Source organism: Pygocentrus nattereri, chromosome 5 (assembly GCF_015220715.1).
Source record: "Pygocentrus nattereri isolate fPygNat1 chromosome 5, fPygNat1.pri, whole genome shotgun sequence".
Taxonomy (NCBI): Eukaryota; Metazoa; Chordata; class Actinopteri; order Characiformes; family Serrasalmidae; genus Pygocentrus; species Pygocentrus nattereri.
This window is the reverse complement of record NC_051215.1, coordinates 36,651,173-36,676,593: the sequence shown is the minus strand read 5'-3', so window position 1 is coordinate 36,676,593 and position 25,421 is coordinate 36,651,173. Positions and strand designations below refer to the sequence as shown.

At 37.4% G+C, this 25,421-nt stretch overlaps 1 protein-coding gene across 2 annotated transcripts in view; it reads left to right on the top strand.

Moving 5' to 3' along the window:
• Positions 1–25,421, top strand: part of prkg1a (protein kinase cGMP-dependent 1a) — a 66,796-nt gene that overhangs the window by 22,297 nt on the left and 19,078 nt on the right. For both annotated transcript variants that reach the window (XM_017724411.2, XM_017724402.2), the window contains exons 3-5: positions 3,298–3,411; positions 21,770–21,875; positions 23,406–23,469. In XM_017724411.2, the coding sequence (XP_017579900.1) occupies positions 3,298–3,411; positions 21,770–21,875; positions 23,406–23,469 (284 nt within the window). The remainder of the gene's footprint in view (positions 1–3,297; positions 3,412–21,769; positions 21,876–23,405; positions 23,470–25,421) is intronic.

Genomic DNA, 25,421 nt, shown 5'->3' with positions numbered 1-25,421 from the left:
AGAGAACATGTCTCCACTGCTCTAGAGTCCAGTGGCAACGGAGCTTTACAACACTGCATTCAACTCTTTGCATTGTGCTTGGTGATGTAAGGCTTGGATGCAGCTGCTTGGTCATGGAAACTCATTCATATGAAGTTTGGAGGTCTGTAGTGATTGACTCTGCAGAAAGTTGGTGACCTCTGTGTGCTATGCACCTCAGCATTTGACCCCCTCTCTGTCATTCCCAATTGCTTCCACTTTTTCATAATACCATTGTTGTTTAGTAGAGAGGAAACTTCACGACTGGACTTGTTGCACAGGTGGCATCCTATCACGGTACCACGCCGGAATTCACTGAGCTCCTGAGAGCGACCCATTCTTTTATAAATGTTTGTAGAAGCAGTCTGCATGCCTAGGTGCTTATTGTTATACACCTGTGGCCATGTAAGTGATTCGAATGCCTGAATTCAATGATTTGGGTGTGTAAATACTTTTGGCAATATAGTGTATGTGCACAGTTTGTTGATTACTTGCCTGTGTGACCAAACTTGTTTGGCAAGTAGAAAATATAAAATAAACTTGTCAGAAATATGAATGAATCCTCATTGTTTTTTGCTACCAGCACAGTTAAATGAGACAAAAGTGTGGCAAGTCTCTCATCGCACAAGCAATAAAATACACTGTTAATCTTCATTTATGAACAAGCAAACATGCCACCGTCATGTTATTTGCTGTTACTGTCATTGTAAATCTGGAGTCCATTGTCTCTCATTTATGGTCTTTTGTTGAAACAAGTGAAATCTAGGCATCTAGGTGCATCCTATTAAAATAAAGGGTGATGAGTGGGAAGATGCTTATGCACCCCCATGCTCAAATGACAGGGCTTATGAAGTTGCTTTTAATTTCCAGGATTTGCTTTATTTTGGGATAATTGTGTAAATGATTTATTTATGTCTTTGAATTTTATAGAAACCAGTTGGTCTAACAGTTCCAACAATTCAGTCTCAGAATTGAAAATTGCCTGGAACCTGAAAACGTGTATCGTTATACCCCTAGTGACTGTTAAGACTTCTTGTACATGTTTATTAATGAGTTTTTCTGAATAGTCTTATTGAACAGATGTAGACCGTGTTAGGTTTTGGCTAAAATAACTATTTTATCCTCATTTAACCTCCGCTTTTTTAACCAAGGTTTATGACATCATTCTCTCAGAGTTGTAATGATTCTTTTAAATAGTTAGATAGTTAAATAGTTTCTAAATAGTTAGTCAAAAGAACAGAGTCATCAGTTCTCTGTTCCCTCTCTGACTTTCTCTTACTTGTTCACTTTTTTCCTCTTGATTTCTGTGTCTCCTCATTTAGTAGTCAGTCAGAGGTGTCCTTCACACCTTTTTATTTTCAGAGTGTTCTTCTTGTCAATGACATTGTCTGGCTCAAGATTGTCATTTGGTCATAATTAGTCTGTTCATAATTTGAAAGTGAGCAAAATTCCTCACTCCTTTTTTCCTTTTCACATTCACTCATCCATCTCATAATGTTGTCATTGTATCAAGGTATGCTTTGGGTTATTTTGAATTGCGTACTTTGTATTATGTTACTTCCTGTAAAACATAAATTCACATAGACATCAAACAGCTGTTGTGTTTGAGACAATAACAGCAATGAAGAGCTGATTTTATTTATCTGGCTCAGGATGTAATCTTTGACTGACAACAAAAGATTTAAAAAGGCATTTGGTGTGAAAGTTGTCACACATGTTTTGGCTCTAAGAAGAAGCAATGTGCTAACACATCTGCCACTGTTCATGCACAGGAGCAAATTCGTATCTATGAAACCATTATCACATGCCACCATCACACTATCACCTCATTGTGAGCCTATTCACACCCATTGTGAGCTTCTTCAGGCCTACCCAACATATGGCTTTTTCCATGATGTAGGGTTCTCATATTCTTTTGTCATTGCGCTGTGTTGCCTCAGATATCTCAAATCAAAACTGGTAACCGATATCCAGAGCACAGTACATCATAGAGAAAAATAAGGCAAGAACTGTAAAATATGTTACAGTAAGAAACATTAATCATAGCAAAGAGATATATTACTTCTTCAGTGTTTAAGGGTCATTTTATGTTTGATGATTTGAAGTTAACTTTTAAGCAGTGGTGGATGAACTACTCAAATCATTCATTTGAGTTAAAGTAGAGATACGCAAGGTAAAATATTACTACAGTAAAAGTATAAGTCCTCTTTTTTCACCTCCACTTGAGTAAAAGTACAAAAGCATTTGCCTTCAAATGTACTTATCAAAAGTATAAGTACTAAAAGATTAATTATGACTCTAATGTCCTATTACCTTGCTTCATTAACTCATTTTAGGTGAGTAGAATACTCTAGTGTCACTCTTGATTAACTAATATTTTAATGGAATGTCAATTAGCCTGACACTGATGTCTATTAAAATTATAATAAGCCCAAAACACTGAAGGCAAACAATTTACATCACATAGAACCGACTTGCTCTGAAATAACTTTTTGTGAACAAGCAAAGTTTCAGTTTAAGATTAATTTGCAACTTAGTTACACATTTAAATTGATTACAAATTTGCTTTAAACACAGAATGACACATGAGTATTCCTTTACTATACTGCATCTGTAGGTCTCTGTTCATAAACATAAACTAGCAAAAACAAATTTACTGAGTGAAAGTGTTTGTATAAATTCAGAAAAAGGAAACATGCCAGTCACTTCTGCATATGTAAACATATTTCTATATTGTGGTCTATTTACACCAAGTTAGCATAGTTCCATCATTTATGACAGGCACTCCCAAATTTTATGTTGCTGCACTGACATTCAACCGTATGCTTGCACTAGGTCAAAACAAGCTGAAAACAAAGTGTGTGCTATACCCTGATTGATGTTTTTGCTTCACGCTTCTTTCGTTTTGGCATGTTATGCATATATACACACATAGGACAAAAGGAGCGAGATTTCGCATTCTATACTGGAATAAAAAATAAGATATTTGACTTTGAAATGTAGTTGAGTAAAAGTAAAAAATCACCAAAAGTGGAAATACTTCAGTAAAGTACAGATACACAAGTACAGTAACGAATTACATTTACTTAGTTACTGTCCACTGCTGCTTTTAAGTAATAAAAGAAAAGGTCAATAACTGATGTGCACACTATAACCATTTTACTAATATATGTTTGTGTTGGATGTATATAAGGTATTTTTGTGAACTTGATAAAATACTGTGTAAGCATGAATAAATCATATGAAAGTTATATGAGCTGCATTTTGATTTTCTTGCAGATGGAAAGGTGGAGGTGACAAAAGAAGGCTTGAAGCTGTGCACCATGGGACCTGGGAAGGTGTTTGGAGAGCTTGCTATTCTTTATAACTGCACCAGGACTGCTACAGTGAAAAGTGAGAATACACACCCACAGATACACATGCAGTGAGCCAGGAGCAGTTTTATGTTGATGTGGTCATTTGCCATTTCTTGTGACAAGACTGAAATTATCCTGTTACAGGGATTCAGAGGGTGCTTATATACCCAATAACTTGTTATACCAACAAGGGTCCATGGGCAAGACTTCAAACATTACATCCTCATACTATTGTAAATTTCTTGAGAAGAGAATCTCCTAAATATATAAATGTTTATAAAAATATATAACAATATTTGTCAGCCATGATTCGGTTATGTGAAATTGATTAATGATCCATTTTAAGAATTTTAGCCTCTCTTGCATTCACTGTACTTCATGTTCATTACAATGTGAGTTTTCTTTTGAAATACATAGTAAATGTCATTGGCATTGCCCATATTGTTGGTTATTGTTAGTGAGCTAGAAATTTCATATGAGTGCATCCCTGTGTTTTACATTAGCCCTGCTTCTTGAAACTCTTAGAACATATTAGGACACATTGTGAAAGCATAATCTGAGACTGGAGTAGAGGTTAATAGAGCATGATGGGTCTGCGTAAACAGCATGTTGTGCTAATTGTTAATGAACTGATTTGTTGATTGCTTAATGATCAAGGGTTTCCCTGAGAGCTGGCTAATATGATGGTGTGAAGGACAGGGGAGCCACTGGGAAACTTCAGCCTTTCTGTCAGTCACTTGCTGCAGATTGTTCCCTGCAGCGTCATGTTGCCTTGGAGATAAATCTCTCTGGATGGATGCGAATCTTTGTGGAATCTAAAAAAGCACTCTGTAGAAGCCTGTTTGCATGTGTGTGTGTGTGTAGGTGTGTGTGTGTGTGTGTGTGTGTGTGTGTGTGTGTGTGTGTGTGTGCGTGTGTGTGTGTGTGTGTATGTGTGTGTGTGTGTGTGTGTGTGTGTGTGTGTGTGCGTGTGTGTGTGTGTGTGTGTGTGTGTGTGTGTGTGTGTGTGTGTGTGTGAATGATGTTAAAATATACCTCCTTGGGACAACAGCAGCTTTAGTCCACGGCCGTGTCTAGTTCATGCACATATTCGAATATACTTGAATACACAAAATTTATGATCTTCACCTTAATAAACATGATTCTCATGATTCAAACATGTGAGCATTACAGAGCCTTACCTTATACCTTACATTTTTGTTGATGGTAATGTAGCTACCATATAATTAAGAGGTTAGCTAGCTTCTAATGTTACTTAATTATTTCTGATGTGCATATGTTGCACACTGAGACCTTTTTTCTGGACTAGCTTATCTATTTTCAGACAGCAGATCTCATGAACAAGTGTTTGATTTGCATGTACCTAGCATTTTTTGGTGATGTTCTCTTTGTATAATGTATAATTAAGTGCAATCTTTTCCATTGTGTAATTTTTAAAACTGGTTAAATATGGTTAAGCATGCACCTTTGACGTGACATCACAATGATGGTTATATTTTTTCCCAACATGGGCTAACTACAGAGATGTGGCCTTTTAAGTAAAGGAGCACTGTCTGTGCCCCAGTGCTCAGCTCTAACTAATGGGCTATCACAGCCAGCTTAACCACCAATCCATCCTGCTATTTATTGAGAGAACATGACCTGCAGTCTGCTTCAGAGAGAGAGAGAAAGAGAGACAGAGAGAATCATTATTACTGTAAATGTGCCCTGCTACCTTCATCCATTAAATGAGGTTAAAATCTTTTTTTTTATCCTTACTGTAATTGAGCTTAAGCATTACCAGCCAATCCCCTTAAACTGAACTCCAATTGATGTAGCCTGTTTTTCCCTCAATGTTTATGCTTATGCGACTGAACTATTTCCCACTGATTCACTCTCACTGTCATGGCCTTCTGGTCTATATCTGTGCTTTGTTCATCACCCTGTCTGTTTCATCCATGCTATTCTCTCTCTTGGCTCTTTCCTTGTTGTTTGGCTGGACCTTATCCTTTTACTTAGACATCACCTCCCTCCTTCCATTTATTTTCATTCTTTTCTCATTCCCTTTTCCCCCCATCAGACATTCTCTCTTCCAGCCACCTCTTTGCTCTGTCAGCTATGTTTATCCCTCCTCTCTTGTCTCTTCCTCCCTCAATCGCTCCCTCCTGTGTGTGAGCCCCAGCTGTGGCCCCCGCTTGCTCTCTTCTAGGGGCTCTGTTTATCGTTCACTGGTTCCTGCACTCCTCTGCTCACTGGCTCTGGCTCTCTGCTTAGTGTCTGAGGCAGGAAGTGAGGCTGGGCTGGGCTGGGCCTGAGCAGCATGCACATGGCTTTGTCTCTGAGCATCTAATCTCTCTTCTCACACAGGCAAATGTGAAACATGACCTCTGTACACTGCCAGCACATACCAGTCAGCGCATTTAAACGGTGCGTCCTATCGGCCCTGCTCATCTTGCCTAATACACAACAGCCTGCTAGCACAGCCAGACACAGGGCCGCTGTCGCAGCTTTTGGGGAACTTCCATTGTTTGGTAATGAAATGAGAGTGAGGTCTGTATGTGCTTAGATTCACACAAACTCTCCCATTTTCTAATCTCAGGTGGCTTCATAAAAAAAAACTGGCTGGGTGGTATCTTTGGCCAGCAAACCTGGGATTTTTGGTTTATTATTGAGGCTAAGCTGTGGTTTTATGACTCCAGAAGAACAGCAAAGTGCTCTTTAATAGAATTATGAATCTGAGCAAGTGGTTGGGATATTGTATGGTGATTCCTGTTCTTTATAGACTAGGGATTTACAATTTTAGACTGGGACAGTAGCATTTTACTTTTACAGAGTGGCAATAAGGAGGTATTGATGTAATAATATTGTGGTAATTAAAAAATTACATGAGCATTTTCCAGTTATTACTAAATAATATATTAGTAATTGAAGTGGTAGCAAGTCAGTAATATAAAGTAAAATAATGTTAACTTTAATTACTTGTAAATAAAATGTTAACTTCCAATTAATATAAAAAATGATAAATACTAATAATTAGTCATTTTAAGTCCCCTTTTTAGGTGTTGTGCATTTTAAATTTATAGTATCCAGCTCTTACAGCACAATATCTGCTTAATTAACATATCAATCCTATTCTTTGAAATCCTTGTAGGGTTTTATAGTACTGGGGTTATTACCACCAAAACAATGAAGTAGTTTTCCTAAAGTTATGAGGTTATAAAGTTATAAAGGTATTAGAGCTGTAAAAAAAAAAAAAAACAATTCACATGTTTCTGCTCAGGTTCTTATCTGTTTTGTCAGTTTCTAGGCAGTATGATGTATTAAAGGTATTTGGAACTAACATCTTTCGAAGAGAACTGGCTTTGTATGTAAAAAGAGTCTACCAGCCTTTGGAACCTGTAATAATTTACATTCTGTAAATGTATTTGAAGTGTTCTGGTGTTGTTTCAAAGCTTTTTGATTCCGAATTGTTCAGACATCACTCCATTGCTGGTATGTCCTTATGCCCGCAACAGGTCACAAATGAGATTTTTCATTTGATGCTTGGAGGGATATGAATCAGAAAGCTACTAACATCCTGAAGAGGCCTTTATCACTATTCCATTCACTTAGCATCCTTCCGTTATACCAGTGGATGCAGTTGGGTGCTTAGATTAATCATGTGTGATTAAACTTGTAATTAAAGGCATTAAGCACACCTCTTTGGGAAGATACATAAAAGACGGGAAGGGAAGGGCTAAAGAGTATTTTTCAAAGTTCTAAATTAACTAAGGGGATCACTTCTCTTGTTGTATCCCTTTCTGCCTGTCTGGGTTTGGGTTAGGTACTCTGGATTTAGAAGCGTTGTTGTGCAAACAACACCTAAACCAGGTGCCACCAGACATAGCTGTTTAAGTTATCTTCTTATAATACAGAGTGTGACTGACTATTATGTGCACTTCTACTCCTCATTTTGGGTCACTAATTCCACTGATTCTGTAGGGCAAATTTGTAGAATTAAAATCATCCCCCAGTAACAAAAGCCATGCATGACAACTAGATGGCACAATCACTTTATCTTTCCAACACAATACCAGTACTAAAGCTTTCAGCTATGGCTGATATTGATCTGATATTTTTCTTCTTTAAAAATTACTGAGCTTTAAAATGAGCAATTTTTAAATGAACTTCACTTAAAGGTGGTCATATAAAACTACCATTAAAAGTGCTCAAACAAACACTCTGCTGTACTATGGAAAGAAATACATATTGATGGGTTTGTTTTGTGTGGAGCAGAATTTGTAAGGGTAGTAATTTGGGTTTGATTGTGATGCACTTTCAAAGAAACTTGAGCAGTGGGCTGAGGAGAATGGGCAGGAGTGGATTGAGGGAAGATGGCAGAGAATGAAAAAGAAGAGAAGAGGGGCTGAAGAGGAGCTTGGTGGTCTGATGGTGGTGTTTATTAGTGAGACAGTGAAAACAAAAATGATCATCCTTGTATCTGCTTCCATGGTAACCTATGTGTGACTGTGTGTGTCTCTCTTAGGGAGTCATTTTGAAGGGATATTTTTGTTCCCTTGGTGCAAGGAGCTGAGTCACCTACTTGCTATCCCACAGATGTCAAAGTCACTCAGACCTTTAGGACTTTTGTATTGTGTTCATGTGTACAAATGTCTGTGTGTGTTTCTGCCTATTTATATTTGGTGGTTGTATACTTGTGTTTGCATTGGTTAAAATCAGAGGTGGCAGATAGTATACAAGTTTTTTCTAAGTACATTTTAAAATTACTTGTATTCTGTTTATAGAAAGTTGAAGTATGGTTAACTCAAGTGTAAATGTTCATGCTCATTGATTTATTTATTTAAAATATTTTTTTTTATTTGTGACAATGGTGGCATTAAACTTAAATAATGGTTATGCCATACCTGCATGTATCATCTGCAAAATCTCACAAATTACTTTTTTTCTTGCAGAGAAAAGGCTAAGAATTTTTATTTGCTTAACAGGTCAACAGCAAGGACATAGATGGGATTTTTTCCAACATATTTGCATCTTTCAGATTATGGGCTGGCCTACCATTATTGCTTTCTTTTGATTTTAATGGCTTATTTGTCCTATCTGCTTCTCTTCTTGTTATTCTCCTCCGTTCTTGTTACCTGTGGAAGTAGCTAATCATAAGTGACTTGTAGAAATGTGCATATATATCAGAAAGCATCTCACTGGCAAAAAGTCATCTCACTGGCAAAAAGCTTAAATCTTATAAATGCTAAAATGAAACTCACTTTACGTAAGTGCCACAGAAAATGCTTACTTTCATTCAGTTAGCCTAACTGAATTTATGTCATATTATCAGCATTATGTCACTGATACACTGAGCTACACATGGCATTTGTCATTTCATCCAGGATAGGTCATAACACAACTTAAAAAAACACCTGGCATAGATGTTATGTCAACCTGACAACATGTATTAAAATAAGTGTTTGTAAATATTCATGTAGGTCTGTGTCAGTTGTTATGAAGGGCTGTCTGTTAGCCTTAAAAACACTGCCCTAAAGTAAATTGTTACCCTTTACTACATTTTATGTCACCTTGTGAATACTGATATAATCTATTCATGAATACCCAAATGTTGCTTTTTAAACGTGATTTTCAGTTGAATTATGTCATTAGGTCTGTGTGTAAGCAGCCTTCAAATATATATATATATTTTTTTTACAAATATCCAATTGGAATCTATGGCCAGGTTAAGCTCCTTGACAGTAGCACAAAAAATAATATTTTATATGTCCTAGCCTGTAGTGATAGAGAAGGGAAGAAATGTGTCTGGATGAGCTCATGCATATTCATAAATGGACCACACAGCTGTAGGCGCTGTCAAAAACGTGTGCTAGGCCAGTTTGAGTGTGTTTTCATGTTGGTGTCTGGAGAAAAGGAGCCTGAAAGCTCAGATTTTCTATTTATTTACTTTTTTTGTGCATGTGTATATGGAAAGTTTTTTTGTCCTCTCATGGTGTTTGCTAGGGTTGGGTAATGTTGTGTTTAGGGCTATTTTTTGAGACATGGAAATGAATATGGGTTTCCTGTGGTGACCAGCTCATCCTCAGTCAGAGTAATGGCTTTATTTTTTCCACTGATGTCTCATGATCTCTGATTATTTAGTCAGTGAAAATCAGAACATATTTAGTTCCTTTCCCAGTCAGAGATAAGGAATGCATGAGGGGTTTTGAAGATAATCTCTAAAGCAATGATGCTTTTTAGATCTTTTCAGACTCACCATGCTCCCTTTCATCATCATCATGTCTATTCTGTGTAACAGCCTCTCTCTCTGCTGCTCTTATTTTCTGGCTTTGATTGAACTAGGTACACATTAAGAGGTTTCCACATGCTGAAGACATGACCTGCAGTGTCCTGCAGTGCCAAAACTTAGGACAAAAAGTGCCACTCTTCTCCAAAACTGTTTTAATTTGTGAGTCATGTGAATTGGGAACACTGCTTGATTGTGTATTATCAATCAATAAAGTGCTTATTTCAGCACTCCACTAGTACAGTCTGGCATTTATCATTAAACATTAAAGGAGAAGACGCATATGTGGACTGTGTTGTTGGCATAGTGTATTTAGTAGAGGTAAGTTCAGTTCAACTGTAAACAGCTTAAACTGTGATCAGTTTGATTAAAAAATCAATAAAAAAATGATTCCAAAGAACATTAACCCAGATGGATAAATATATATCCTCTTTTAGACAGTTTTTAAATGCCTGAAAACCAGCCGTGAGTTGTGTGGGCTCATTCATGCAGATCTCCATAAGGATAAACACTGACCCGACTATGAGAACATAATGAGGCTATCCATGATAAGAGCCATTTTCATAGAACATGTTGGCTGCCCTCATCTCTCCACCCACAAAATACACAGCATACAAACAATGAGCAACTTTGTATTATTTTCGCTTTAGGTTGCATGTGTAATTGGTGTTTTTGTGTGCTCTCTGCTTTCTGCAAATATTTGTGAGGGAACTCAATCATTGTTTCTTTGTCAATAGTGTTGTCACAAACAGAAATAACAGGGTGAAATGAGCGAGTCAAGGCACAAAAGATTTAGCTCATTGGAAGATCATTTTACCGATAATAGCCTGGAGAGAGAACAATCCCATCTGCCTATCACAAAACACTCATTACTCTAAGCTATTCTTCTTTCTCTGCTCTCTCTTTATTCATGTCTTCTTCTATCAGGCTGGGGCTCATGTGGTGTGCTGTTAGAACACCTCTCATCTCCTGTGTTTGACACTTGCCCTTTCAGTGTGCCACATCCTGTTGTCTCACCTCTGTAGAGTAAGACCTGTATTGATTTTTTTCTTATTTTGCTCTCACTTAAATGAGTAGACATTACATCACAAAGGTGAGTGACTGTGACAGGGACTTTTTTTCCAGGAGAAAGAACAGAAATGTAAATAATTTCTCTCTGTCCTGACTCCCTTTGTTTATCTGGGTCACCACTTGTCCCAGTGCTGGGAGGGTTTTTTTTTGGCTTCTCTCTCTGTCTCTCTCTCTCTCACTCTCTCCCCCTCTCCCTCACGCTCTCTCCCTCTCTCTCTCATTCTCTCTCTCTCCCCCTCTCTCTCCCTCCCCCCCTCTCTCTCTCTCTCGCCCTCTCTCTCTCCCCCTCTCTCTCACTCTCTCTCTCCCCCTTCTCTCTCCCTGTCTCTCTCTCTCACCCTCTCTCTCTGTCACTCTCCCTCTCTCTCTCTCTCTCTCTCTCTCTCCCCCTTCTCCCTCTTGCGCTCTCTCTCTCCCCCTCTCCCTCTTGCGCTCTCTCTCTCCCCCTCTCTCTCTTGTGCTCTCTCTCTCTCTCTCTCTCGATTTTGCTTTCACTGTAGGAAGTCTCTGTTTTCCTTCATCTCAGCAGTATTTTCTGAATGCCCACCTAGACCGAACACTCCTCTATCTTAAATGTGGTGCATGGGGTTTCCTAAAAGCTTATCACCTCCCCATGTGTCATCCAGAGCAACAGGTCTCAGCTGAAATCTCAGCCCAGTTACCCACAGCCTGTAGTCTACATTGACTGTGTGGAATATCACAGCTGATAAGTCTCTAGGGGGGAGACCTGGTTTACTTAAGATAGAGTGATATGAGGTCTAATAAAAGATATCTCACAATAATTCTACCAAGGAAATAGATAAAAATGCATCTGTTAGCATAATGCTATTTGGAAATTCTATTGCAAAAGATGTTCCATAGAAGTAGATGACACAGGACTGTTCTAGACATGTGCCAGTGATCAGTAATTCATTATACCACAATTTGTGATACATGCAATTTAGTCAAACAAGCTGCAGTTTCTCCAGAGATTTTTAGAAACCAATTCTGCTTTTACAAACTCCTACTGCACTCTGATGTGTTGATCACATTAAACAATTCCTCCTCTGAGTGAAGCTTGTAATAGCATGGCAAAAGGAGGAGCAAACAGAGACCCTTTTCTCCTTGTGTATGTAAAGTAAAAGACAGGAATTTACACCCAACTTAATCTTATTTAAGAACCTGGTTTGCTCAAACACTTTGACAGACTGCTATGAGCTTATAGGTGAATCCAGTAATATTCAGTTAGGCTTTGGTTAAAGCATTTACAGAATGAGTGTTTTTGATAAACAGAGGCAGCTAACAAAGTACACATTTCCAAATTAAGTACTGTAATATGATGACTGACAGGGTGTGTACATGATGACTATACAATACAGTGCAGTATATGCCATATATGTATTGGTACAGTACAGGTACTGTGGGAAATTCCATCCTGTTCTTATGTTGGAGCAGATTCACAGCTCTTGGTAAAGGTCTCAGTGTTCTGTGTCAGGTTTCTCCACTCCAGTTCTAACTGCAAATAGTCCAGCATGATAATGGTGCATGGTCAGCATCATTATGTGGATATTTTTTTCTATATTGTAATAGTACTATTGTAATGTGTAATACTGCAAGCCATGATAAAAGATAGTTAGGTAATTATCCTAATAAGGTAGGTTAAGGTCATTATCCTGATATTTTTTCTTAATCCCGACACATGCCTTGACTGTTCAGAGTGGCACTGTTGAGACAAGGCCACTGCCCTTCATTTTCAGTCTATCATCTGGAATGTTTGTGAAACGAGGCAGTTACAATATGAACAAGTTAATAGCTACATCGGGGAGCTCTCTTGCTGGGAGCAACATTGCCATTTAAGTAAGTAGATTTTGACATGCTTTGCAACTGCATAGATTATCCAGCTGTCACTGCACAAATGTGCCTGCTTGTCATAGTCTTTATCTCTTACTCATCTGTGACCATCTTCTTTCTGCCAGCTCACATTATCACAGCACAGAATGTCATTCCCACTCCATTATTTTCTATAATTTTTTATGAATTATTAAACTTGAGTTGGAGCATAAATACATGCATTGATGGGGTAGTCGTTATCCATTGTGTTATATACATGCCTATCTGTTCACTAGTCTAATGAGATTGAACAGTGTAAGTCATGCCAGGGCAAGTTTTAAATATTTAAACAAAAATTGATATGTTTTCTCTCCTTCATGAATAATAATAACCGCTGCTCAATCAGAGAGCATGCTTGGACCTGAGTCCTCATTCAGTGCACAACTACCATCTCTATAGTAATTGTAAGTATCCTTAGAATATCACTGTTGGAATGAATATCTGTTTGCTAGGCTAAATACTTTGGAAGGAATCACAATGAGTGATCCTTCTCACATTTCTGATGCAGTGACAAAACTCATTTGCCTGAAACTCTGGATCTGTGTTGTAGTTACCATGGTCAGCTGTATACAGAGCTTTTGCAAGTATAATACATTTCTTTGACAAATGAATGTACTGCTTATGCACTGGGATTCAGGTTTGGTCCCCAGCTATATCATGAGCAGCAGTTCACCAGGGGCTGACAAGCATGCAATTGAACAGGCAGTTAAAGAACAACAGGGGCTTTCTTTTCCCATTACTAAGCATAATACCAGGTGTTTGTATGCAGTGCTATTGTTTGTGAGAAATATACCTTGATTCATTACAAGTTCCTGTGCCTGAACAATACTTTGTTGCTATCTCATTACAAAAAGAAAACTGCATCCATCCATCCATCCATTTTCTAAGCCGCTTCTCCATCAGGGTCGCGGGGGGATGCTGGAGCCTATCCCAGCAGCCTTCGGGCAGAAGGCAGGATACACCCTGGACAGGCCAGTCCATCGCAGGGCAAAGAAAACTGCATGATGTACTTAATTTTTACAAGCTTAAGCAAGCACGCAAAGTTTATTTACAACACTTTTGTAAGCGCTTTTTACAACAGGTGTTGTCACAAAGCAGCTTTACAGAAAATTTCAGGTCTAGGCCCCATCCCATGAGCAAGCCAGTGGTGACAGTGGCAAGGAGAAACTCCCTAAGAGCAGGAAGAAGAAACCAAGAAGGAACCAAGACTCAGAAAGGGAACCCATCCTCCATGGTTGACATCAGATAGCAAACAATGTTAGTATAAAGTATTATAGTTCAAAACAGGGAAAACAGGTAGAGCAATGGTTCATTAGATTAGCTTATGCAGCAGCAGCAGTAGCAGCAGCAGCATCATCGGGTGGGTCAGTTCATGAAGGTGAAGTTTGCACAGCATTGTACAGCATGAAGGTCAATGGTGGTCCAGCCAGTCCAGAAGGCTGGTGAGCAGTGGGCACCTGATCGAGGCAGAAGAAAAAATAGCATCAGACACATAAGATGGGCAGCTGTTCAACTCTGCAAAGAAAGGAAAACACGCAAAACAGTTCTGTAATGAGTGACTGATCACAGATTCCAGTATTAACAGAGCAGCAGAGACTCCATCAGGTCTAGTTATTACAGCCCTTTACTAAAAGAGAGAAACCAGAAGGTAACATGAGACATGAGGTGCTCCCTGAGATGTTGGTGCCCCTCTGCTCCACTGTCAGCAAACTTGAGTGAATGCGTGAGAGGCGCAGGACAACAGCGCCAACACTCTCAGTTTACCATAATACTCTATGACCATGAATCCCTAGATCTGCACCTTTTATCTGACAAGGAGGCTTGACTAATCAAGTAAGTTTTAAGACTAGACTTAAAAACTGGGGCTGTGGCTAAGTCCCGAACACTAACTGGAAGATTATTCCAAAGCTGGGGGCTTTGTATAAGAAGGCTCTCCCCCCTGATGTAACTTTCTTAATTTTAGGTACTAATAGTAAGCCAGCACCTTATGATCTAAGAAGGCGTAACGGTTCATAGTAGGAGAGAATTTCACTTAGGTTCTGAGGGGTGAGTCCATTTAGAGCTTTATAAGTCAGAAAGAGAATTTTATAATCAATGTGAAATTTAATTGGCAACCAGTTTAGGGTTGATAAAACTGGGCTGATATAGTCAAATTTCTTCATTCTAGTAAGGACTGCAGCATTCTGGACTAGCTGAAGTTTGTTAAGGCTTTTACTGGAACATCCAGAGAGCAGGGCATTACAGTAATCTAGCCTTGAAGCAATAAATGCATGAACTAACTATTTTGCATCCTGTAGAGTTAATAACTCACTTAGGTTACAAAAACAAGCATTAAAAAAAATCACATTCACAGCTTCACTCCCAGCAGTCTTGGTTATTGAAGAGACACTGCTAAATGCATTTATTTTTGTTCTTGTATTTGTTTAACAGATTGCTTACAGCGTATGACTTAAACAGCCAATCACCAGTCTAGATTTTGGAAATGGTCAGTTCACTGCTGATAATAAGAGTCTGCTTAGGCATTGTCATTTGCTATTTGTTCAATATTTTAAAGTATTGAAGTAATTTAGTCAGTAACAAAGTGTCGAATTTCTATCAAAATTTTTTTGTATGTGCTGTAAGAGAGTTGAGAAAGGCATTCTCCTCAATACGTATATTGGACACCAGTGTTTCCAGAAATGCGAGTTTGCTAGCTTTGGTGCCACACTCCTGCACTAAGGAGAGCTACTACTTAGAGGGAAAATTAAAAAAGAAAAAGTCCATGCTCAGAGCTGTTGTTCATTTCAGTTCTTTTCAATATGCTGCGTGTGGGCAGTGTAGGAGGAGGATGTCTTGTGAAAAAGGTGGCAAAGTGCTAAGCCCATTACTGTGGACAGTGGTTAGTAGCTTATCTTCAAGCTTGTATCAAATGTAGACAGAATGTGTGGGTGTTTGGATGCTCTGCTGAGAGGCTGGCTGTTAACATGGATCTGTGTACTGTAGTTCATTGTGTTCTTTAGCGCACAGCAGAGTGCCGGTGCGTGATAGAGAGTGAATGCTTATGTGTTTCTACACCAGCTGTTTCACTGTCACAAATTTGCCTGATTTCTCTCTCGCTTTGTCTATCTCTCTCTCTAGCTATCTCACAGACAACAGACTAGACAGCTAACAGATCGATATGTTTAGATGGGATATGATAGTCACTCAGCCTCAACCAATGGAATAATGTTGTTAAAGTGATCTTATAGCAGACAAATTTTGAACCCCTCTTGAAGTCTAGCTTTGAAAAAGTCCAAACAAAGAAAACAACCCTTTATCTAAAAATTGTATATGCTTAGTATATGCTTACATTATTACACTGTATGAAGTCTATTATATTCTCATGGACTTACCCACTAGGACCAAAGCCAGCACCAGCTCCTGTGCTCTTTCAGACGTTATTTAAGACTGCAGCTTTTAATGGGGTAGGGATAAAGAATTAAACTTTGCCCAGGCTTGTCTAACTCTACAGACTACAGAGTAATTAGTCTGCTTTGTACCTCGGTCCCATTACAGCTATCACAAAAGAACAGTTATTGAGAGAGGGAGGTAGAGGATGAGAGAGAGAGAGAGAGAGAGAGAGAGAGAGAGAGAAAGGAAGACAGGGATAGAGTGCAGGTGTATCACAAATACATGATTAGCTCTCTGTTAGGCTTCCAAAAACACTTGAGACAAAGAAAGAATAGAGAATGAGAGGTCATTTGAGGTATTTTACTGTAATCTTAGTCCAAAGCCACTGACCCTGCAGTTGATGATATTGGATTATAAATTATTATTTCCTACAGGAAAGCCACATTTCAAAACGCACAGTGTGGTAGCATCTGTCCAGCAACTTCACAATCTCATATTCAGAATGAATCCCAGAATGAATCCCACCTCTGTTTAACCCTTTGAATAAATCAGCCTATTTTTATTGCTGTGATTTTAAGACTCATATATGTGCACCACCTCTATCTGATTAGCTGTTCTGTATTGTTCATCATTCAAAAATTAGCCTGGCCTACAACATGACTTATAACTTCAGCACAAACGGGAATGCTTCAGCCAAAAACATTATAACTTCATAAGATTATTCAAGACAAGATTCTGTGGATGCCTTTCAATTTTGGTGGGCATATGTCATTAGGGGGCAGGGCAATAGCCAATTAACTGTTTCTCAGCATCAAGCTGAAACTTGGCAGGCATCATCTACTACACATGCTATAAGTGAATCTTCTAGTTTGATACATTGAAATTTATGGCCACCATCAGCCAAATAGAATTCAGCAGGCCTTTGACAGGCTTAACATTGACCAATCGTCATGAAATTGGAATGCTTTCTCTATATAACCACTTTCTAACAACCAGTTAAGTTTCAACAGATTTGGCCACTGGGGGGGGGGGGGGGGGGGGGGGTGCTAGTAATGAAAATCACTTAATTATTACGTTATTAAGACATAATTACAAATTTGTCCAAACGTCTATATGACCCAAATGTAGAACAGTGTGTGAATTTTTATTTTTATTTCAAAAATGCATAGTTTTTTTTAGTAATTATAAACTGTTTGAAAACCATGCTTTGCGAACTATTCTCTGGCATTTGATGCAAACGTTTTGAAATTGGTCTATAAATATTCTGGAGTGTGTCGAGGTAAATAAATATCAATAAAATTTGGACTTTTTCCACCCAACCTGTGTTGCTCTATCAATTCATCACTATGGCATTGCTAGCTTGATTTGCTATAAGTCAACAGTCAAATGTCAGATCACAAAAACATTCCATTTCTTCTTCATTTGTTTAGCTAATTTGCATAATGTGCAAAACCTTCTTTTGCAAACTAGTCTCTGAATTCTTCACTGATCCTCATAACACTAGTGTCATATTATTCAGAAGAGAGGATTCTGTAATAATTATCAAAAACTTTTGAATATCCTTAAACAATATGGCTGCCACAAGCTAACAAATACTTCTGCACTGCAGATGAACAAAAACAACTAAAACTCACCAATGATAAGCCTCATTCTCTCATTTTCATGAACAATCTTGACAAATTATGGACTTTTCATAAATTATGACTTGCCTTGCTCAATTCCTTTCTATGAACAACTTTTACACATGGTTGCCAGTTAGGGCTACTTGCACTTAAGTGTGCTTGAACTCGCTCATCGCCTCTTGCGGCTATATTTCTTCTGTTATGTTGCACACTAAGACTGTCATGTTCAGGATCATTTCACTAGTCTAGGTCACTTCCCTCAGTATTTACTCGGTAATGAAGCTAGCTCATTTTCTTCACCACAGGCTGCTTCATAGCACCAGTAATGAGGCACACAGTGGGGAGAGGGTGGGTGTAGATGTTCTTTTTAATGTTTTCTGGGAAGTTTTGGATCATGCTATATGACATCTTACTGAGTATTCAGGTGACAACAAGGTTACATTACTTCAGATACTACTTGTTTTTACATGAGCTTACAAAAAATTGGTTTGTAATGTATGGTAGAAACTAAAATCCTATTTCAAAAATGTACTGGGCCTCCCCCCATACTATGTTTTTCTTTTTAAACATTACGATTGTTATATGAAATTAAATAAAAATGCTAGAGGAGATGAGATTAGAATATATTTTGGCTGCTGTGTTTGGCCCCAAATTGTAATTAGCTGGGCACAAGAAAGTAAAAAAAATAATAAAACACTAGTTTTTTGGAGCTGCAAGTTCAGGAAGTACACTTCCTGAATTCAGTATATACAATGGTTTAAGACTGAGATACCATACATTGCAAGAAAGTCAAATAAATTTGGAAATGCTAGGTAGAGTGATGGTGAAGTAATAGTGTATAGAATAGGAATAATTGATTAACCAGTCCATGTGCCAGTATTCAAATACTACATTGCTATTTGTTTATCCAGTGTACTACATTATGGAAAGTAAGGGAGAAATTATCCAGCCAACAATTCAGCAAAACTCTACTATGTATTAACAGGGTTGTGAAATGCAACAGTAGCCAGGTATCCATCCAGATATTTTTGTGTATTTTGAATTGTCAAATAAGAAAAATGTGAGGATATGGTAAATTATTAATAAATAATGAAACAAATAAAATTGGCATATGACTCATCATGTTTCCATTTTTTCCCAGCCATAGCTATGAAACATGTCAGAATGAGTAAACAGATGTAAGGTTGCAGATTAATGGTAATTTTCTGAGCCATTGTATTTGTCAGTGCATTGTTTATCTTTGCATTCTAATAACACAAAATACAGTCAAAAAATTTATTAAACAGCAATAAGAAGTTGCTTGACATAAAGATTTCTTTGTAGAATCTACCCATATTTGTTTTTTGTGTGTAATTGTTACCTGTTCTGTCCTACTCAAAGTGATAGACAGTCTATCATTTAACTATGGTAGTAGTTCAATGACCTGAACGTTCAACTTTCAGGAAACACACCTCTGGTTAGTTACTTTTTTTTTTTTAAACTAGTAATTGATTTTGTTTACACTGTATAATTTTGAGGCTGACAAACAGTATTTTGGAGAAGAAACCCTTCTATAAATGTTTTACTCGTCACAGTGTTAACGGGAGATTAAATTGAAACTTCTAAGGTTGTAACAGTGTTGAAACCTCATGTGACATCATGAAATCGTGAAAAATCTGAAGAAAGGACATTCCATTAATTGTGCACCTGAGCGCAAAAGTTTTCTCCAGTCAGCGACCCACACCAGCATGTAAATTAGTAAGTTGTGGAACAACATAAACACTCATTCTTTTTTTTCTTAAAATTTGTTCAAAGAGAATAGTGAATCATGTGCTCAGTATTGAGAATGAAATGGAATAATAAATGGAATTGTGGGCCAAATGTATTGTTACACCCCCAAAAACACACTTTCCATTTTATTTACAGGCTTTAAGGAGATAGCACATGAGCTTCAGTCTCTGGGATTCATGTTTATTTATCCAATAACCATGTATAAGCAATCAGGAAAAATCACACAACTGTGTGGTCTATTACATAATACTGTACATGTTTACAAGAGCCTACAGTACAGGCCATGCTGCATTCATTTAACCCTCAAACTTTACACATAACACTGGATATACGATTAGAGAAAACCTCACTGGTTTTTATGTTGTTCTGGACAGAACAGGACTCTGTGTCTGACACTTTGCCCTTTTCACTCTCTCACACGTTGCTGCTGCTGCACAACTTATTCTTACACTAATATAGTGGTGCAGGGTAGTTTAAAGTGTTTTTTATTTATCACCTTGATTCATGTGCCTGTGCAGGATTGTGTTTGCTGAAATGTGTGTGTGTGTGTGTGTGTGTGTGTGTGTGTGTGTGTGTGTGTGTGTGTGTGTGTGTGTGAGGTAAATGATACAAAATAATCACAGCCAGAATAGCCTGATGAATAACTAATGTGCTCTGGGCCTGAGAGGAGTGCAGTTGGTTTTGATAGCCTGTTTATTCTTCTCTTTTATCTCTGATTCCTCTAGTGCTCCATTTAAATCCCATCTCATTGGATCCCTTGTTGCCAAAAATTACATCTTTGCTGTTTTCACTCTGCAGAATTTTTATGGGGATTTGTCAGCTATCCTTGGCTAGTTGGGTATGTTTAGCCATTTAGTAGAGCTGGACAGTATTGATTACATTTTATATTTTCCAAACACAACATTTTACAGCATCAGAAGACTTTTTAAGCATGCATTAGATAATGAACCCATGCTCCCTGAGTACTGCTATTCAGTGCCAAAGTAATAATTTACAAGCCTGACATTTTGATTGGTCTGATCATTTTAAATTAAGTATTGTAAATGTTACCCAGAAAGGAAACTTACTATTTATGTATTTTATATTGTTCTCTGAAAACACTCTGAAGCACACAGCAGATATGATATATTTTTGTGTGACACTAATTCTGGTATAAAGAATGTATCATTCAGCACGACTGTTTGAAGCTCTCATAAAAGTTGTCAACATATGTTAAATATGCACAAGAAGAATGAATTGCTGAAGAAATGGGAATATTCAACAGCAAAAGAGCCCCAGGCCACTAAGATATGTGGCTTGTTGATGACAACAAAAATGCCTTAAAGGTATATGTCAGAATACCAGCATTTACAAAACATGAGGTGCCTTTCTGTGTGTATTTTACAGACGGATCCTACCTGTGTGTGTTTTTATAGACTACTACTAACTGTCTGTGTTCTGCAGTCTAGCTCTCTGTGAATATGTTTGTGTACTGTTCTCTTACACATACATAGAAATAAAAAAGATAATTACATACATACATACAAAACTGGTCATCACCGATCCATAAAAATGTCCTTAAATGTGTTTTTGTAGACTAATACTAACTGTCTGTGTTCTACAGTCTAGCTCTGTATTCTCTGTGAACACATATCGCAGTCTGTAACCACAAGTTATATTAATTTGTCCTATTACTCATCGTCCCCTGAAATGTATAAAGAGGGCCCTGATTCACCAAATGCAGATGACAATGCCCTTGGAATAAAGCTGATGTTCTGCACCTTTTACAGCAGTGTCATTGCTTTATTTCAAATGAAATGCAGAAGTACAGAACCAAAACAGCAAAAAAAGTGTTGTCCAGTCACATGTGGACTGCCTTGTAACTTTGCAGTCAGCTTATCTGTGCATGTTTTATAGTTATTCTTAAGGATGTGAAATAGAAGATACTTTGATTTAAATTGGGCAAGTCATCATTTATAAACTAATCTCTGGGCTCTTCTGAGACTTGAACATCATCACGTAAATTGAATCATTCACAAGTAAAATTGACATTTTTCTCAGCCATGAATAGTTTACAAATGAAATGATCTTGCATTCAAATGACATTTCTCCCTATCTGCTCATCTCTGGAGGGTTTTGTTTATTAGCACACTGTCTCTGGCTCTTATAATCCTCACTGTCACCACTCAGGCTTTGGTTTGAACTGTGTGCTATTTTTAATTTTTCATCAACCAATAGTTTCATTATTTTTTTACTTTCTTCAACAGATGCATCCTCTGTTTAGTACTCTTGCAGTAATGAATGCACTGTAAGCTACTGTATGAAGGATTTGTTCTGTGACCTCAATACTGAATTATCCTGGCATTAATTGATAGTTGCTTTACAGCAAAGGATGCTGAGTAAATCCATGACAGTGGTAAGAGCCTCTGCCTCTCTCTATTCTTCTACAGCTTTAACCAATGTGAAGTTATGGGCCATCGACAGGCAGTGCTTTCAGACCATCATGATGAGGACTGGACTGATCAAACATGCAGAGTACATGGAGTTTCTAAAAAGGTTAGGAACTTCTCCCCTTATCTTATGTGTACCACAAGTTACTGGTAGAGTGTATGTTGTGTGTTTCAGTGCTGCAGCTGTCTTGCCAGTCCTGTACGTCTATGTGGGAGTCTTCCCTTCATCCACTGGAAAGCACCTCCTTCCATCTTTCTCTTTTTCTTTCTCTCTTTTCATCATCTGACGTCTCCATTTGCATAATAGCACACAGAAAAGAGAGCAGGGGGCATATTTTACATATTAAAGACAGAATTCTGCAGGGTTGGGCTCATGGGCGAAACATTACATGAAAGAAATCTTCATCAAAATATGGCTGCATAATAGAACAGTTCCTTGGAAGCTTTGCTGCTCCACTGGCACAAAGCCTTTGTGCTTCGATCCTCTTTCTACATCTGTCTCTGTCTCTCACTAGCTCTTAATCTTTTCTTCTGCTGCTTAAGGTAATGGTGCCACACAACAGCCACACAATATTACCAATAGTTCAATATGAATATTCTATTGAATATTCTTTCATGTAATATGTTAATCATATAATATAATGTTTGGCTGAAACATTAATGTACTGTTTGTTAGGTAGGGTGTTATTTAGGCATGTATGAAGCTGCTATGGAATAGATTGGTTCCCTACAGACTTGAAAGTCAAATGGCTGCTCCTGCTGTGGGATTCTTTAAATGAGTTATTAGCAGTATATTGAATTAAAGTTTTAATTGGGCAACCCACCTGGTGTCCTGCTTCTGTTGCTATTTGGCTATGAAAACACAGGCAGTTGGTGGAGTCTGTGAGTCATGCACAGATGTTTATTTCCCTCTTGTATTTAAAATATGGAAAGTTCTGTTTAGACATTTGGTACCAATTTGATTTAGTATAGAAAAAACAGCTTCTTTTTTTACCTCATATGTGAGCAAGACAGACTGGCATGTTCCACTGCTAAATAATCAGATGACCATTTGGAATAAAATGGCACAGATAATAAGGGAAGAAGAGAAAAACTTGCATAAAAAGATTCAATATCTGTAGACAAGGGAGCAAGAAAGGGTTAAAAGTTATGCAGTATGAAATGATGAAGACTATGTTTGCACACTGCGGTTCTGTTACACCTATAAAAATAAAGCAGATAATTCCACAAACACAAGATCAGTGATCACGGATCCATACAGATTTCATTAAATATCAATAAAATAACCAGCATGTTTTGAATAAGTACAGACACGGACTAAATACCATCTATGCAGGCTTTGGCTAAGTACCATGCTTTCACACCACCGTTAGTAGTAGTCAAACTTTATGTAGTCAAGCTACAATGCATGAATGTAATAAATGTGAAAGCACTGAAGGATGCAGGTATGGAAAGGTATACCCATAGGTATAGTGGGTGATTACAAGACTTTAACTGTGTATTTTTATATGCCACAAAAATGTATCAAGACTGAGATACCCTTGAATGTTACTGTGCAGTTTAGCTACAACTAATATCCTAATAAGCTTTGCTTTGGTGTGTTGAGATTTAATTTTGTAAATCCTCTCTCCTGCAGCGTTCCAACATTCCATGGCCTTCCAGAAGAAATACTAAGCAAGCTGGCAGATGTCCTTGAGGAGGTAAATGTTCATAATTGGCAATGTTGCTAATCCTTCAACAAACACAACTGGTATTAAATTAAGAGTTGCGCTAGCGGCCTCTGTTGCTATTCACAGCAATCTTTTGTACCCACACAATGCATTGCAAAATAGGATTCTTAATATCCTATTCCACCTTACATGCTCAAGTATGATCTTTTATCTATATCGGTTCTCAGGTTAAAAATTATTTTTCTTCAATCACTATTTCATTAGTCTTTGAAGCAGTCATTTATAAGCAGCCAAAAGACTGTTGGGCTGCTATTAGCAGACAAGGAATTAATTTTATATTTATTTTTATAGAAAGCTCACATTCACATATGTTGACTGAAATTAAAGTAATTTGTGCATAAAAAATGGTCTTACGAAGACAAGTTGCTAATTATGCTAAACTATGATGATTTATGCCATTGTGACTTAAGGCATTTTATCATCCGAACTGTCCATCTTTTTGATACAGTGCATCAGGCAAAAAAAAAAAAGTACAACCAACCATCTGACAAACTCCATCTGTCACCTCAAGGCTATTCTATCAGCTATTTCAATCCTAATTAAAACTGCTCATTTAAATATTATATCAGATTCTGGATGCTGTCTACATTTGCTCAAACATAAAAGATACAGCTCATTTTGTAAGTTCCTAAGTTGAAATGCTCTTTAGTCCTTCATTATTTGGTGGTTTTCACTTTGGTAAAATATCAGATATTAGATTTTGTTTTCCTTTTTTCCCAACATAATAAATAAATACTATATATATATATATATATATATATATATATATATATATATATATATATATTTAATGTATTTATATATATATATATATATATATATATATATATATATATATATATATATATATATATATATATATAATGGCAAGCCAGACTGGAAATATTTCATGAACTTATTTGATTGAACTTTCATGAAATATTTCATGATTGATATATACAATGAACATTGATATATATGGAATGAACATTGATATATATACAATGAACATTGATATATATGGAATGAAAGTCATTGTTCAGTCACTGAGAGTTGAGGATGGCCAAAAAAACTGTGCATCAATAAATGGGCATTAACAAACACCAGGTGGAGCTTAAAGGAAGGGAATTCTGATAAAGTTACCAGTATGTATACACAGTAATCCCTTGGATAGAGTATTCTGAGAATGGCTAATATATAATGTGAAGCTACAGAGGGGTGGAGCTTCAATATGTACATAATATGTACATGGTGCAGAAAAAGAGTCGGATGAGGCCATAATTTCTTTTTGGAAAAATGCTCTTTTATTGAGAGCAAGGGAAAACAATGGCACTTGAAAAGCAACTGAAAACTGAAGTAGGTCACTCCTAGCCCCCCTTTTCATCTGATGGTCACCAATCACAAACACACTCACTAACTGAGCTGGACACAAAATAATACAGTAAACATATACACACACTGTACCTGAAGAACAATATTGCAACATTAAATATCAGTGATCATTCAATATATGTCAATGTTCATTGTATATATATATATATATATATATATATATATATATGTATATATATATATATATATATCAATGTTCATTCCATATATACACTCATCTGCCACTTTATTAGGTACAATTGCTTGTTAACCCAAATAGTTAATCAGCCAATCACAGGGCTGCAACTCAATGCATTTAGGCATGTAGAGGTGGTCAAGACAACTTGCTGAAGTGCAAACCGAGCATCAGAATGGGGAAGAGAGGTGATTTAAGTGACTTTGAACATGGCATGGTTGTTGGTGCCAGACAGGCTGGTCTGAGTATCTCAGAAACTGCTGATCTACTGGGATTTTCACCCACAACCATCTATAGGGTTTACAGAGAATGGTCCAAAAAAGAGAAAATAACCAGAATGGGCAGACTGGGTCGAGATGATAGAAAGGCAACAGTA